The 15,517-nt window shown below is 38.9% G+C and overlaps 1 protein-coding gene across 1 annotated transcript; it reads right to left on the bottom strand.

The window, feature by feature from the left end:
• Positions 1-692: 692 nt before the first annotated feature.
• Positions 693-15,250, bottom strand: si:dkey-98f17.5 (uncharacterized protein LOC569123 homolog). Its single transcript, XM_061729109.1, has 12 exons — positions 15,097-15,250; positions 13,169-13,280; positions 10,604-10,697; positions 9,834-9,888; positions 6,859-6,999; positions 6,608-6,768; positions 6,386-6,484; positions 5,654-5,799; positions 5,379-5,550; positions 5,123-5,235; positions 3,414-3,501; positions 693-1,953 (listed from the first exon to the last, which is right to left on the bottom strand). Exons 1-12 carry the CDS (start codon positions 15,206-15,208, stop codon positions 1,900-1,902), a joined length of 1,347 nt encoding a protein of 448 aa, XP_061585093.1. The 5' UTR covers positions 15,209-15,250; the 3' UTR covers positions 693-1,899.
• Between the last annotated feature and the right edge of the window lie 267 nt (positions 15,251-15,517).

Here is a 15,517-nt window from a genome sequence, read left to right as displayed (position 1 = left end):
TGTTGTAAACAGCCTGTAGAGGATATACACGATTTTGGATAAAAGCACAAGGATTTTCTCCACGTCTGACACTGTTTCTGAGACACAGATGTCAATGGTACCTGGATTTTCCCAATCATTACGTTTCAGCTGGCAAAGCGCCCTCCCCAGTTCATGTCATGTGTGTTCGTAGATGAAAACAAATAATAAAATAGAGAAAATCATCATTTCGATTACCTTCACAGGAACTTTTGAAATGGTTTGAAACTGTATGTTTGACTCAGAAGTAATTTTGAATTGTAGCAACTAAAGAGCAGTTGCTAAATATTTTAAATGTTTTACAGTAATTGGTTGCATAAAAAAAATATAAAAAATAAGGGCTGTAATTTAAGAATGAAATGATCACACTGTGATATTACATTCACCAAACAACTACTCAGTTATTTTGTTACGTTTCATTTTTCATAACCCTTTTAATATATTATATATTTTTGTAATTCTAACAATTTAACGGTTGTTGCTAAAAATGTTGGATATTTTACAGTAATCAGTCAGATGCAAAAATAATTTTGTACTGCAAATTTCATTCACAACTACTCACTCACTCAGCAATATTTATGTTGGACAATATAATATGACATCATGGATGTTAGTTACAAATTTAAACCCGCTGATTGAGTGATGAAGCTTGGAAATAGTATTTATCATGAGAAATGGACACATTTTAAAATATTTTTTCATTAGAAAAAGGAAATCCATGGCACAAACTGGGAGGGTTAATGTCGGTTGGCTGTCATGCAACAACTCGGCTCTGTTTGACTCAAATATGCCCATCAAACTTTGACATCTTAATTATTTAGTGTAAGGTAATTTGACAACAGAGACTGCTGTGCTAAACTAGGATGTTATCCCATCATAATCCAATGTACGCAAATGACAGAACACTGCATAATTTGAAAACAAGGACAAGAAACTTTTTTTTATTTGAGGAAAAGAAAAGGACTATTAGATGTGATGGGGATGAGATTTGAATACAAAAAAACACTCAACTATAGACACCATTTGAGATTAATAAATAGTTATAAAGCATAACACTGGAGTGAAGGCATTTGAGGGTGTTAACAGATGAATCAATCTGCAAACTTGAAGGGTTCAGTGCTTTTTAACACAATCCAGGAGGCTCCCATCTGAGCAGGGACTTCACAGTTAACCAGCTTTACCATACTGATGAATTAAAGGAACACATCTTTAAAACAAAACTATCACACATCAACCTGTAAGTTTCAATCTTTATAGGCAGGATACAGCTTGCAGCTATAAGGTTTATTGACTCTACATGTCCAATTATAATGCCCAGCCAGGTGTTAACCTAGTGTTGCTTATTGAGCCTATATTGCTGACATACAACATGAAAACACATTCAGGTTATACTGAGGTCCGTCAGGACGGGGCGAGGAGATTTCTGGACCATGACTACATAAACAGTCATCACAAAGACATATTTGCTGGTAAAAGCAGAAGTTAAAAGAGAGAAAAGTCATTTTGTAAACACTTGGCTTCTTTCTAGCATGTCTTAGGTAAGTACCATACTATAAAAAAAAACTAAAAAAAACAAACACAAAAAAGTCACATTATGAAATTTGTTTTCACCACACAGCTACAATCACAGCTTTTCCAATGCTCAGTTAAAAAGAGGAAAACAAAAAAGAAGGCACTTTTCAAATGGGCTGCTGAGTTGAGGTTAAATGTGACTGACAGGTGGAAGATCTGATCATTCAGTCACATGATTGTCCATTTAAAAAAAAGTCACGCTGATTCCACCATAAATGCCAACTGACACATTGTGACAGATGTGCAGCTTTGTACGCAAACCGTGTAGCATCTCGGCAAAAATCCAAACCGTCATCAGCTTACCCAGCGTCAGAGATCACCCTCTGCTGCACACTGCTGTAGGTACCAGTCATACAGTTTAGCCTGTGGAGCAACGCAAAACTGTGTCAGATTATCTCTCCTGATGTTTTGAATTTGACAAATAATATAAAGTTAATAAAATAAGGTGAAACAAAAACGTGAACAAAGTTGGGATCTTTCATTGAAAGAAAAAGATCCGGGATCCCACAATTATCTCTAAAGGCTTCATTATTTATTCTGTTTTAACACAAATCACACTTTGCCTCTGAAAATCCCTTTTGATTCAAGTGAATATTTTTATATTTTACTATTCTTCCAAATTATGTTATACTCAACTCTGACTTTGGAGTTGAATGTCTTTGGATATTTTTCTCAAATCTTTGTCTACCATCTGCACTATCCTTCTGATCCACCTGGGGTTGCAATGCCTCTTGCAGCCACATCCCAGAGGGTTTGCTATGGTCGCATGGACATGATACTTCTTATTAATTTTAATAATTTTTGTCACAAGAGCATGAAGCTGCTTGAAGATTTATTACCTTTACTTTTTACTATTCTTCCAAATTATGTTATACTCAACTCCCCCCCCCCCCCCCCCCCCCCATTTGCACCACCTTTAGCAGTAGCATTTAAGATTTTGTTTGGGCTCTAGTGGCCCTTTATTCAAGTTGTAGACAGGAAGGGGGTAGAGAGAGAGAATGGGGATGACATTTTTATCCAGAGTCTTCCTGGGTGTTCTTTTATGGAGCCCATTATTAATCAAGTGCGGATGGTCCAGTGATGTTCCCTGACTTTGGAGTTGAATGTCTTTGGATATTTTTCTCAGATCTTTGTCTACCATCTACCATCCTTCTGATCCACCTGGGGTTGCAATGCCTCTTGCAGCCACGTCTCAGAGGGTTTGCTATGGTCGCATGGACATGATACTTCTTATTAATTTTAATAATTTTTGTCACAAGAGCATGAAGCTGCTTGAAGATTTATTACCTTTACTTTTTACATGCTTATCCAATTTTTTTTTTCTGAGGTCCTTAAACATCTCTCTTCTTAAGATTAACCATGTTGGGAACATGACTATAATGCAATGGTTTATGATATTTTCTCCTTGTAAAATAAACAATAAATCCTCTCCTTTCATACTTTTATTGATTTGCTTTGATGTACAGAAGGCAAGCTGGTATACATTAGATTAGTTGGTTTTTAACTTAATTAGTTTTCAGCAGGACTGAGACGTTGTGTCAGTGAGCAGAAAGAGTACCATCTAATTTGTCCACATCTTAAAAGCCTCGTGAGCAATTGGCAGTTAATGATGAAGTTGTGAGCTCTGAATCAACAAAAAACATTATGCTGTTAAATACTCAAAAGCTCTACAAAGATAATGGAAACTGCAGAGTTTAAGATATTTCCAATTATGTATAGTGAACCTTTGATGATGTGAACATATACAGTAAATTGTGGCTTTAGCATTTATAAAATGGAAATAAAATTGACCTATTAATAATGGCATGTAATATCAATCTAACCTTTTTAGTTCTGACGATGTCATGGATATAATCGCTATACTCTGCCATCGTCCTCTTCTCCTTCTTTGTCAATGTTTTATTCCTTCGGCTGAAAATAAAAAGCATTAGACACTTAGACACTTACAGTAGATTTACAATGACACTACTTCAATTTATATCAACAAATCTCGACCAATGTAATCTCAAGGCACTTCAATAATGCAGTTCAACTCATTCTAAATTAATCCAATTACTACAAAACCAATAAAGTAACAATAATAATTATTGCTTCGCTGAGGACACCAACAGTTTGCATCTAAACTTTTCTTCGATACAATCCCCCCATCCTAAAGCAAGCTTCAGGCAACTGTGGAGAGGAATGTGATTCCTACAGTATGTGATTTCTTGCTAGTAGTAGTAGTAGTACTAGTAGTAGGAAAAACTCCCCACTTCTATTTGCGTGTGTATTTGAAAGTGAGTGAATATTTATTTGATGTGCATATCATTTTTTTTAACAAAGATTTACAGAAATTCCACATGTTTCTGATAGTTAAAGCAAACCTGTTACAATAACTTCTTGTTCTGTATGTTTATTCTGAGGAAACACTGCAAGAGCTATGGTAAGAAGAAAATAAATTTAGATTTATCTTCTTCAGGTATGTTGGAGCTTCTTTTGCATGAATCGGCTGAAATGTCCTGTTGTTGCTCCTGTCTCTTTAAGGCCAAGCCCCTACCAGGTTTTGTAGAGATTAAGATTAAGATTAAGATTAAGATTAAACTGCGGTATAACCAGAAGCTGGTCATGTTACCGCTGCATCTGGCTTCCTCGGTTGTGGCCCGCTGCATTATGGAATAAAGTATGTGAAGAAACTGGTCAGTTGTATATTGCACATTTCCCCCCCATATTATGCCATGTATATGTTATGTACTGCAGATTGTGGAGTTGTTCAAATTTACTATACCGGTACTGTGTGCTACATTCTGGGAAAATCAGTGCATTGTTCTGTGATATATGGTTTTAAAAAAAGGCCTGCTAGTGCAAGTGAGGAGGTTCTAGTTTAGGATATTTGATGGCTCCGGCTCTATTACCTAAAGTTCAATAACCTCCAATTATAGAAGATCTATACATACAATTCTTTTTGTCATAATTTTGGAAGCTAATGTTATAGTCAGTAAGTATATACAGTATATACATATATAAAGTAAGCATGTACAGGAATGTCTCAGAAAATTTGAATATTGTGATAAAGTTCTTTATTTTCTGTAATGCAATTAAAAAAAAAAAAATGTCATACATTCTGGATTCATTACAAATCAACTGAAATATTGCAAGCCTTTTATTATTTCAATATTGCTGATCATGGCTTACTCAAATATCCTATCTCAAAAAATTAGAATATTCTGGGAATCTTAATCTTAAACTGTAAGCCATGATCAGCAATATTAAAATAATAAAAGGCTTGCAATATTTCAGTTGATTTGTAATGAATCCAGAATGTATGACATTTTTGTTTTTGTAATTGCATTACAGAAAATCACAATATTCTAATTTTCTGAGACAGTCCTGTATATAATAATTCTTGGTAGGCAAGAAAGCCACTTTCAAGCCACTCAATTCATAAAATCTTCAACTTTTTTCTGTGTTTTATTTGAGTGTAAATGGCTTTGGCCTCATGACTTGGGCTACTCATAAATTGTATATGTTTGTTGTGGATACCTGCAACACTTACCCCGCAAAATATTTTGCCAGGAAAAGCAGGAGGTAGCAGAAAGCCCCAAAAACTATCACAAACACCACTTGTCCATCTTCTGGTATCCACTCCCACAGACACATTACTATTCCCTGGGAGACAAAGATTTTAAATAAGTACTCTCAGAACAAAGGTGCACTTCATATAAAAATAACAAGAGGTAAAAAACTAATTTTGTCACTGTATTTTTGTAAATCCTCACTTACTGCTTACTTTAAAACCGTTATGCACTTACTGTGAAGAGCGTGATAGTCTGAGCTGAACCTTCGCCCAACAGCTCATCCAGCTGCTCTTTGGAGAAGGTGTTCACAATGAAACTGAGGATGAAGAGGAAAGGAAGGAAAATACCCAAAGCTCCACACACAAAAGAGTGAAGACGTCTGCTTCTGTTGTCAGCCACTTCAGCCCTGTGTGCATACAGAAGAAATCGGGTTTGGCAGATTTACTGCAGCTGATAATGTCTGATGAGAGTTATATACATTGTGTACACGTGCTTTGGTGATGTCCAACCTGTCTTGCTCCAGTCTGCTGCTGATGGTGGAACAAATGAGGTTGCAATCTTTCTCCAACTGATCCAAAGTCTTCTGCACGGCCTGGTTGATGGTCTTCTCAATGGTCTGACAAACACTATCGATCTGGTTCACGCACCTGCTCGGCTAAAACATAAATAAATAAGTAAAAACAAGTTGGATTTGGAATGAGAGCAAAAGGTCTAAGGCATCTCAATAAGGGAAAAGGTCTGGAAACTTCCATGAAGCTCCTGAGGGTATTTTGATGGACAGACATGTCCACTTTGCAGGAAGTGCAACTGCACTCGCTCAGCAAAAATAAACTGGAGGTCTGGGACGGAGACGCGTGGAGCTTTGTGGCTGTAGATCACAAGGTGGTGCAGCAATAACTCAGGACTGCGGTGCCCTTGGTTAAAGGCAGTCCATGGTTTACGATCCCTGTGCCCCACTCCGCCTCCCCAAGATTGGATAACTCTTGTCAAATGCCACCAAGCAAAGAGGATAAAAAAAAAAAAGTATATTGAAATTTCAATCAAAGGCTGTTTGGCCGCTCAGACGGCAGACAGCGTCAAAACCGGGTCCATGTGAGGAGCTGAGGGAAGCCCTGATTAAAACAACACCACAGGCTGGGGAAACAATGCAGTTTTTCCAGCTTTTATCATATACTGTAACTATAGTTATATTAGTTACAGTCTGTTATATTACCAGCAAAGGAACACATGGTTAATTTTACCTTTTGTGGATTGGGGATGTAAATTGTTGGCATCTCAAAACCACATTTGTTGAGACCTGGACGGCGACACAGTTCCTGGACTATCTGCATCATTACTCTCTGAGGAAATGCCAAAAAAGAGAAAAACAACATCATCATCAATGGTTATTCTCATACATTGGTCCTGGAATTATTTTCTCAATTAATACAGTTTCCTAAAATGCATAAATGACGTGACCCAACCTGCCTGTCCGTCTCCCTCCCAGCTTCGTCTGCTTTGCTGAGGTAAAACATAAGCTTGTCACCACATTTTTCACTCAGCTTCTCCACTATGTTGAGTGTGCGTTTGCACAGTGCTTGGCCCATTGGGTCAAAAAAGACAAAAATCAAGTCTGCCTGTTCTCCTGCATGAAAAAAACAAAAACAAACGTGAATGCATAGTCAAAGGATATATTTGACAGCAGAGGCAGCAACTGAATGCTACACAAACATACCCAACCAGGTGATGGCGCTATTAACATCAAAAGGGTAGATCATGTCTCCGTCCACCAAACCCGGAGTGTCCACAAACGTCACCAAGCTGAATTTCTTCTGCTTTGAGGTAGAGATTTCAGCAGTCAGGTAGTCCAAAGCACCTGAAAAATACAAATTCTGTGTGTGTACAGGTGCATCCTTAAGGATGAAGTAAGAGTTAAAAAAAAAAAAAAAGATGAGTTGCTGCAGGAAGTCGTTTCCTCTAATGTTCTTATCAATAGGGAGCGAATGGGAGCCGCAGTGCGGTCAATACTTGGACACCTGGGAGAGACTGGTGACATTGAGGTCAAGAACACATAAGTCAACTTTTTGTACTTGCAAGATTGCACTGTCACTCTTCTTATTTCTAATTTAATTACAAATTGACCAAACAAATACATGTGGAGGTTTACTGTCTGCAAACAGTCAGTTCTGGTTCAGCTGTCATGATGAGGACATGAGCAGCAGCCACGCCCTGACAGATATTACACTTTTTTTTTTCATACACCCCCCCCCCACCATCAGTCCCAGACCTCTCACTGTCCTCTTAGCAGAGAGGACTGTTGTCATGGTTACACACAACAGCTCTTCAATTGGCAGCTTTAGTGTGGGGTGTGGGACATAAAGCTAGCCAGTGAAGAACGACTGTGAGGCAACGCACCGTGAGGTTACGATACTCCCCCACAACCAGCATGCCTGCAGCCCCATTCCCTCAGCTCCTTAACAGCATCATGGTCACAATGCATCCCCACCATGAAGCCCGAGCCCTGTCCACCCTAAACACACACAGACACACGGACACACAGGCCCCAGGGTGACACTAGTGAGGCTATTTCATGCAAAAAGGCAGGTGTCAACCGCCAGCACAAATCACATCTTTGTTCTGCAGCACGCAGGGGCACTGCTACTGGCATATTAACATATCCTTACATTTCCCTTACATCAGCACGACCACAATATCAATACATCTGCTTCCCATCACAAATCTTAGAGGTACTCCCAACTATATTAGCAATATCAAGACATCCTTTTTTTTTTTTTTTTGCAAAAGATAATTGTAGTTTCATTGTCAGGTTAGGGTTAACCCTAACCCTTGCTGCTTAAAATTAGGGACTTAAATGCCCCCAGTACAGATCAATCCCTCCGTCCATCCATATGATAACAATTAAAAGTCTGCTAAAAGGAGAAAAGGGTGCTAAGGGTCCTTGAGGGACCATAATAGAGAGGGCTATGAATCCGATCCTGTGCACGAGTTAAAGGGCAAAGGCTCCAACAACCCTGCAGCGTTCAAGACTAGAAGAGAACTTGTTGGACTAAATCAGTAAAACCAGACACCGGGCAAAGATATTCAACTAAAATGATAACAGCCCAACCTTACTAAGAATACTGTACGAAGTACATCAACCTATGATGTAAATTCCCAAGCAGCATTTAGTATAAAGTCTTGACAACAGGTTGCATTTGTAAAAACAAAAAGACTGCATGTTTTAAGCATCCTTCATGCAGGTATAAAGTAATAACAAGAGGTTTCTCCGAGTATATCCTAATCGAGAATCAGCAGCTGCTCCCTTGTGAGAATATATGGTGGTTTTCTGATGAGTCATCCTCAGTCGCTGTCACAGCTGAAACAAATGCCCGCTGTGGTGTATTTCCAGAGGCAGCAATGAAATGATCCTGCTTGTATTCCAGCAGCAGAACACTCCGGCCTGCAGAGTGGAGCTGTTGCTGCTGGAGTCTGGGCTGTGCTGCCTGTAACGGGCTGTGACATTTCTCAGCTGCTCCTCCTGACTACACCGCACTGCTGTCGATGGGGCTTGTGACTCATATGCCATACGGTGAGTCCGCGCCCAATGAACCCTCACTCTCTACATACTCTGTCAACACACACACACACACACACACACACGAACATATCACCCCCACCTTCTCTTCACAGCCCTGGTGAGGAAGCAGGCACACCCAGACGTTCTCCCACAAGCAAGCGGTCATCCAGCCACTCCAGCCCACTGCTGGCTCACACATCCTCATGCTCAACTCTGATATATAATCAGACAACGCATGCAGTATGCTGCGAGCAGAGAACCGCTCGCATTTCCAATGTGACGGATTACGTTTACAACTCCTATTTGAGTCATCGAGGTAAGGCGCCTTAATTAAATGCAAATAATAAATCCCAAAAAAAATTTTGCATTGAGGCAAAACACATAAATAACTAGTAAACAACAAAAACTCTATAATAATTAGTATTTTCCAGAAAAAAACAATATGAGCTACATGGCAGATCATTATCTTAAAGCCTCAAAAAGTTATCTTCTCCTTCGGCAGATAACAGTCACAGCTCTTTTCTTTTTGTCTAGTTGGCACAACAGAACCAAAAGACCATCTGTTTTTTGTCATCTTTTGGTGTTTTTCATCACAAGCCCAATGAATCAACTTAATAGTCTATTCAGACACGCAGTTTTAACTGCATGCGCAACAAGGACGATAATTACATTCATTTCAGTTTTCAGACGTGTTAATGAGGCTGTATTGTGCAGACTACAGCGGTGATTTTATCAATAAAGGTTGAAATATCTTGCTCTGCTTTCAACATCAAAGGCAGAGAGATATACAAAGCTTCAAGATTTAAAGTGATTATGCCCACGAGGAATCCTGCATGTAAAACACGTTCTGCTCAGAAGCTCCAAAAGGTCTCCCACTGACTTCACTGAGACCTTTCAGAAATTAAAATCATTATCTGATGCACCACATGCAGAGCTGTAAGAGATCTCCTCATGTATACCAGCTTTATAAATGAAAATGTGGATGATGATTTGAATAAAGAATGAGCACGGTGACGAAACCTTGGCCTTTTCATTAGCAACATTATCACTACTTTTTTTTCTTTTTGGGGGATAAAATACAGCAAAGACTGTACCTGCAAGAAAGTTAGCTAAGACAAAAATAAAAGTCTTACCTTTGAAGTCAAGGAGTGGTCGAAAGTGAGGATACAGATGCAGTGTGGCGTTCCCCTGTGGAAGTGTTAAAAGCACACTGTGAGAGAAATACTGACCGCATCTCTACAGCCCACTCCTCGCTCTCCTTGGCACTTTTGCACTCAGAATTGCACCAGCTGCTCTGCTGCAGCTCTGTACGCCCAGTTTAGCCACTCTGCAGTCCTGCGATGCAAATATTTTATTCATGTTCATCACGTTCTCCACAGCAGGATATGAACAGAGGCAGAGGGACGGGATGAGATAGGAAAGAGAGGCAGATGTCTCTCCATCCTGCTGAAAAGATGGCTCTCTGTATGTATATCAGAATCAGAATCAGAATCAGAATATATATGTGTGTGTGTGTGTGTGTGTGTGTGTGTGTGTGTGTGTGTGTGTGTGTGTGTGTGTGTGTGTGTGTGGGTGCATATCTTTCTGAGCGAGAAAGCCCCTCATTAGAGCAATGCACAGCAGGAGAGATCCCAACCCACTGCAGAAGTACCTTCATACGCTCCAACATGTTGCTTCATCAACCTTCATGAATCACTGCAGATTAGTTACTATTACTGATATAAAAGACTCCAAACTCACTTCTCTGCAAAACTGACAGGTGATGTTTGAACTTTAAGTATTGCTTTGAAGCTTTGAAACTACGCAAAAGAGGTCATTATAATGACTCGTGCTGTCGTGAAATGGATAGCCAGCACTTATTTAGCGCTGCTGAACACGTCGGCTGTCTTCATGCGATTCTTACCGTCAGTGATTCCCTCTTGCGGCCACTTGTGATGAACGTAAACCCCTGAGTTTCAATGGCCACGCCTGTTTTCTGGATGTGCTCCTCAACATACCTAGAATGACAGCAAAAAAATTAAATAAATGTAATTGCTTCATCACAGTTTGCATAAATGCTCCAGATCTGAAACAAAACACCTCGTTTCTAGTTGCGGAGGATGTAATCAATACCAGCTGCATGACAATAGTAAAAACTGACCATCATTTGCTTGTGAATCTGTAACTGCAGGTGTGTTGAAACTGTAAGCTGTTATAAATCAAGGTTCCATTTTGTTACTGGCTGCTTATCAATTCCCCACACAGCACTGGGACTTTAATGTTCTGTCTGTCCTATTCTATTTACATTTTTCCATTTAATCTTTATTGGCCATTTTAATTCTACCTTAAATATACTTTTAGTATTTCTTTTACATCTTGTTGTTTGTTTTATGTAAAGCACTTTTAATTACATTGTATATTAAATGTGCTTCACATAAACTGCCCTTGTATTACAGTGGATAAGGAGGAATCATCGTACCGCTTATTTTATCCAACAATGTGTTGCTTTTACAGTAAAGTCGAGCTGGAATAAACTGAATTCATTCCCTTATTGATAACTTACCATTACAAACTATTTGTGCTGCTGCTGTCAGTTTATTTGCTCCACATGAATTGTTCAGACAGCCACATCAAACAGCCATCTACACTTTCACCTCGTCAAATCAGCCCTCCTTTAATGTCAGAGAACATCAGTCACATGTGGTAAAATATCAATATTCACAGGGGGTCCTTATTGAACCAAATAACCATTTAATTAAGATAAAAGACAAATACCAAGGAAAAAATGCTTATATTAACCAGTTTAGGCTGTAGATATAAAAGTGTTGCTGTATATTCATATGGTACCCAGGGCACATTTCTGGAAATAACCCAGAGTAATGCCAAGCCAGACAGCTTTTCAGGACAGAAAACCCAGCTTGTGCAATCTTACCAGAAGTAAAACTGGTTTGTAAACAGATTAATATTAGAAATACACAAGTAATAACTTGTTTAAAAAAATTTCCATGCAAAAAAATATAAATAAAAGCTGCTTCACTTCATCTAATGAAGAAAACATCACAGAAAGACTGGCTTATCCATCACAGCTTTTATGAGCCTAGTCTTGGAGTCTCCTTGCTTAAGTCTGGAGCATTCGTAAAGGCTCACAGTATATCTTGGTGCCAAATCCCTAGAGCATCTCAACAGTTTTATGATGGCGAAATGTCTTTAAAGTCATGCACACTGATCGAATAGAGTTTTCAAGATTTTGGTTGATTGCCTTGCAGCTATCAAAGTTTTTCGTTTTTCAGATAACAGCATCTCTTATGTCTTAGTTTGAAGAAAGAAACTACCTCCTTTATATTCAACAAAGATTTCCTTATTTAGAAAAATCATAATTCATAACGGGGTAATTTGTGCAATGACAACCAAAGGTTGTTTGTATTTACTAATGTACTATACACATTTTAAATTACCAAAATGTCAACAACAGTCATCGGTGGATTAGCAGGTGTCTTATTTATGCTTCTCAGGCATTTATCCCATTTAAAAAAGGGGGAAAACCGGGCACTCTGTGGTTCGGCATAACTGTGTGAACCAAAAACTAAAATTATTCAAACTGAAATTAAAGATCAAGCTAGGTCTCTGATCACACAATCCATCAGCCTTTGAACATCGAAGAAAATCCAGAAAGACTTCAACATTAATGAAAAAAAAACATATTTAATTCAAAACTGAATATTCTAAAACAAATCTGAACAAGGCACTACATTTCTGGGAGACAGACATTTGGACTGATGTGACTAAATGTGAGCTTTTTAGCACATCAGCATAAAAATTGTTAAAAAAGGAAACATAAGAGCAGCATATCTACCTTTAACCATGATGGCTAACCATCAGGTTAAGGGCGCTGTCATGTCAGTTTACTTTGTTTTATGAACTAAGATATTCAACAGCAAAACTAAAGCAAAGTCTTATTAGTTTTAAACCTTAGATACATAATAACATAAAAACTGTTGTCAGTTTCAGAGAAATCCTTCAGTTTATTGGTTGGGTTTTTTTTGTTTTTGTTTTTTAATGAAAGGGTACCAACAAATCTGTCCCTGCCTGTAATACTGACCAGGACCATTTACTGTGTATTCATGGAGGCAATTATACGCCTGTGATAAGGGCAAAACATTACTTTTACTGCGCTTCCCTGAATTTCAAGGCAAAATTTTAAAGAAAGCAAAATGGATATTATTGCATTCCTTCACTTTATACAAACAGCTTTTATAAAAACTCCAACCGGCATGCTAAATGACAAACTGGGCCTGTTATTTTTCCATCAAAAATTATAATTCTCAAACTGATCGGCTGCATTTAAAATACAAGGCAAGTTTTGTAATTTGCGGGCAAATGTGAGACTGGACTCACTTGTCACTAAACTCTCTTTCATACATGGAGCAGGGTATGGGATGATCATGCAGCCAGCCAAAGCATCGCTACAACTATTGAAAACAGGTATTACCAGTTAATGAAGGAGCTCTTTCCTGCTGAGTGGTTACCCAATATCATCACAATGATCTTCTTCCTTGGAGGCAGGAGCCGGACTCCGAGGCTGCTGGCAATCTTCACCAGGCCTGAAAACACACGTATACATGCACCAACAGAGACATCAGGACATGTAACAACCAAAAGTGTGTCTCTTATATGTCACGCACTAGACTCGTCCAATACTGAATGAACCTGCTACTAGAGCTGAAATATTTTCACTTCTAACTTAAGAAAAAACAAAGACAGAGCAGTTACCTCGTGACCATATTAATAGGAATAATCCAAGACAAAAATTCAGGAAAAAAAAGCAAACGAATGACAAAGACTGGGGCTTTGTCTTTGTCAATGAATGACAAAGACAAAAAGGAAAATAATAGGGATAGAAATAAGGCCAATAGAAAAGCATTATTAAGAAAAAAAAGAGGTCCCAGATTGCTGAGGTACTGAAATAAAAATTGAAAGAGAATAGAAAACAATTTTGCTTTAAAAATTAGCAAACTACAGGAGCTGTTCTCCTCGGTTCCTAAATGCTCATAAAGTGTTTTTGAAAAAAAAAAAAAAAAAAAGGTGATGTATTGTAGTGTGATAAAGGTGTTCCTGTCCAAATCTTATGGAAGCATACTGCAGCCAAATTCAAAGTAAGCCCAAAGGGAGGAATGATTATGTGAAAAGAAAAATCATAATCATGATCATGTTGGTCAACACTGACATTACAATTTGAATGCATTATCCACTGACCTTAAGTACACTATATTCATGAAACCTAACACAAAAATGCTGATTTCTCCACTGTAAACTTTAATTATTAGTTGAATAAAATTTGGACTAAATAAAATGATTCAGACTAGATTTTGAATAGAAGAAAATACTGGTAAAGCTGTTTAAATAATCCCTTAAATCTTTTTGGACAGAAACACCACCGTGACCTCAATATCACTGGAGAATCACTTATCTCATTCACAACAAGGATGTGTTCATATACAAATATTCTGTTTATGGCAAAACAATGATCTTTTTACTCAGTTATTACACTATTCTTGTGATCATTGGAAGCCGACACTGAAATCTTGTTTTGCATCAACATTTCTTAGTCTCCTTTCTATCACTTTAACTCTCTATCTGTACATCTGAAAAGTTTGAGTGTTTAACCTCCAAACTGTAGCAGTGCAGCTGCCAACACCTAAAACCAGTTTGCACGAGGTGTTTTACTAGTGTACATGTGGGGGAATGTGTGAGGATCTTGGAAAAAGCCTCCATTGTTCCCAGGGAACCGAATTGAACTAGCTTTACTTGTCACGTGTTAGATTTATTTTTATTATGTCTTGTTAGGTTAACTTGTACCACAGTTTAATAACTGAGATGGATAGTAAAATAGTAGGCTCTGAGAGACACACTGAGTTCAAGGGACATATTATAACAGGATTATTGAGGACAACAACAGCACACATATAGTAGATCTGTAATCCCAGCAGGAAATTTTTTTTTTTTAAACGAAACATAAGCCTCCAACAACACTGGGAGTGACATTGACAGTGAGCGTGTTTTGAGTCGGACAGACGACTATATGGGTGGAGATCTGCAGAGGAGCTCTCAGCTGCTGTCAGTGTCAAATGTTTGACACTGACAGCAGCTGCCGCACACTGGAGCCACTTCTCCCACTCAGCATGCTCACTCCACTTCCACCTCCACGAAAAACACTTCAGTCCAGCAGGACTTAAGGCTGATTTATGGTTCCGCGTTACACCAACGCAGAACCCACGGCGTAAGGTACGCGGCGACGCGCGAGATACGCGTACCCTGCGGCGTAGCACCTGCGTCGATTTAACGCGGAACCATAATTCAGGCTTAAGTTGCACGACGTGAGAGCCGAGCTGTTTTGCAATCAGAGGGTTGGTCTTTTACCGTTTTCGCTGTCGACATACAGACTGTGGCATTCCTTCAGGATCTTCTCCCCGGGAGTGGTGATCGAGGACTCCAGGGGGTTTGCCACAGACCGGGGCTTTCTGCCCGACATTGTGACCACGGCCAAGAACCGTCACTGCTGTTCCCAGCGAGGGGAAGACTTTCGGAGTTGCACACACACACACACACACAAACCACAAACACACGCAGACACTAAAACACTGCGCACACACACGAGTGCTCCTCTGTGCGGAAGAAGCGCCACCTTGTGGCCAAACACAGACATGAGCACAAGTCTCCTGAACCTCCAACTACAGGACTGTCTCAGAAAAATAGAATATTGTGATTTTCTGTAATGCAATTACAAAAACAAAAATGTCATACATTCTGGATTCATTACAAATCAACTGCAATATTGCAA

The sequence above is a fragment of the Cololabis saira genome, chromosome 9, assembly GCF_033807715.1.
Source record: "Cololabis saira isolate AMF1-May2022 chromosome 9, fColSai1.1, whole genome shotgun sequence".
Taxonomy (NCBI): Eukaryota; Metazoa; Chordata; class Actinopteri; order Beloniformes; family Belonidae; genus Cololabis; species Cololabis saira.
This window is presented reverse-complemented; position numbering and strand designations above follow the sequence as displayed.

Excerpts from the sequence above, each read along its gene's own strand:
- si:dkey-98f17.5 (XM_061729109.1), bottom strand. The coding sequence starts at position 15,208 with ATGTCGGGCAGAAAGCCCCGGTCTGTGGCAAACCCCCTGGAGTCCTCG. Across the intron at positions 9,889-10,603 it reads GCAAGAGGGAATCACTGACG|GGGAACGCCACACTGCATCT; the intron begins GTAAGAATCGCA and ends ACACTTCCACAG. Across the intron at positions 5,236-5,378 it reads AGACTATCACGCTCTTCACA|GGAATAGTAATGTGTCTGTG; the intron begins GTAAGTGCATAA and ends TTTGTCTCCCAG.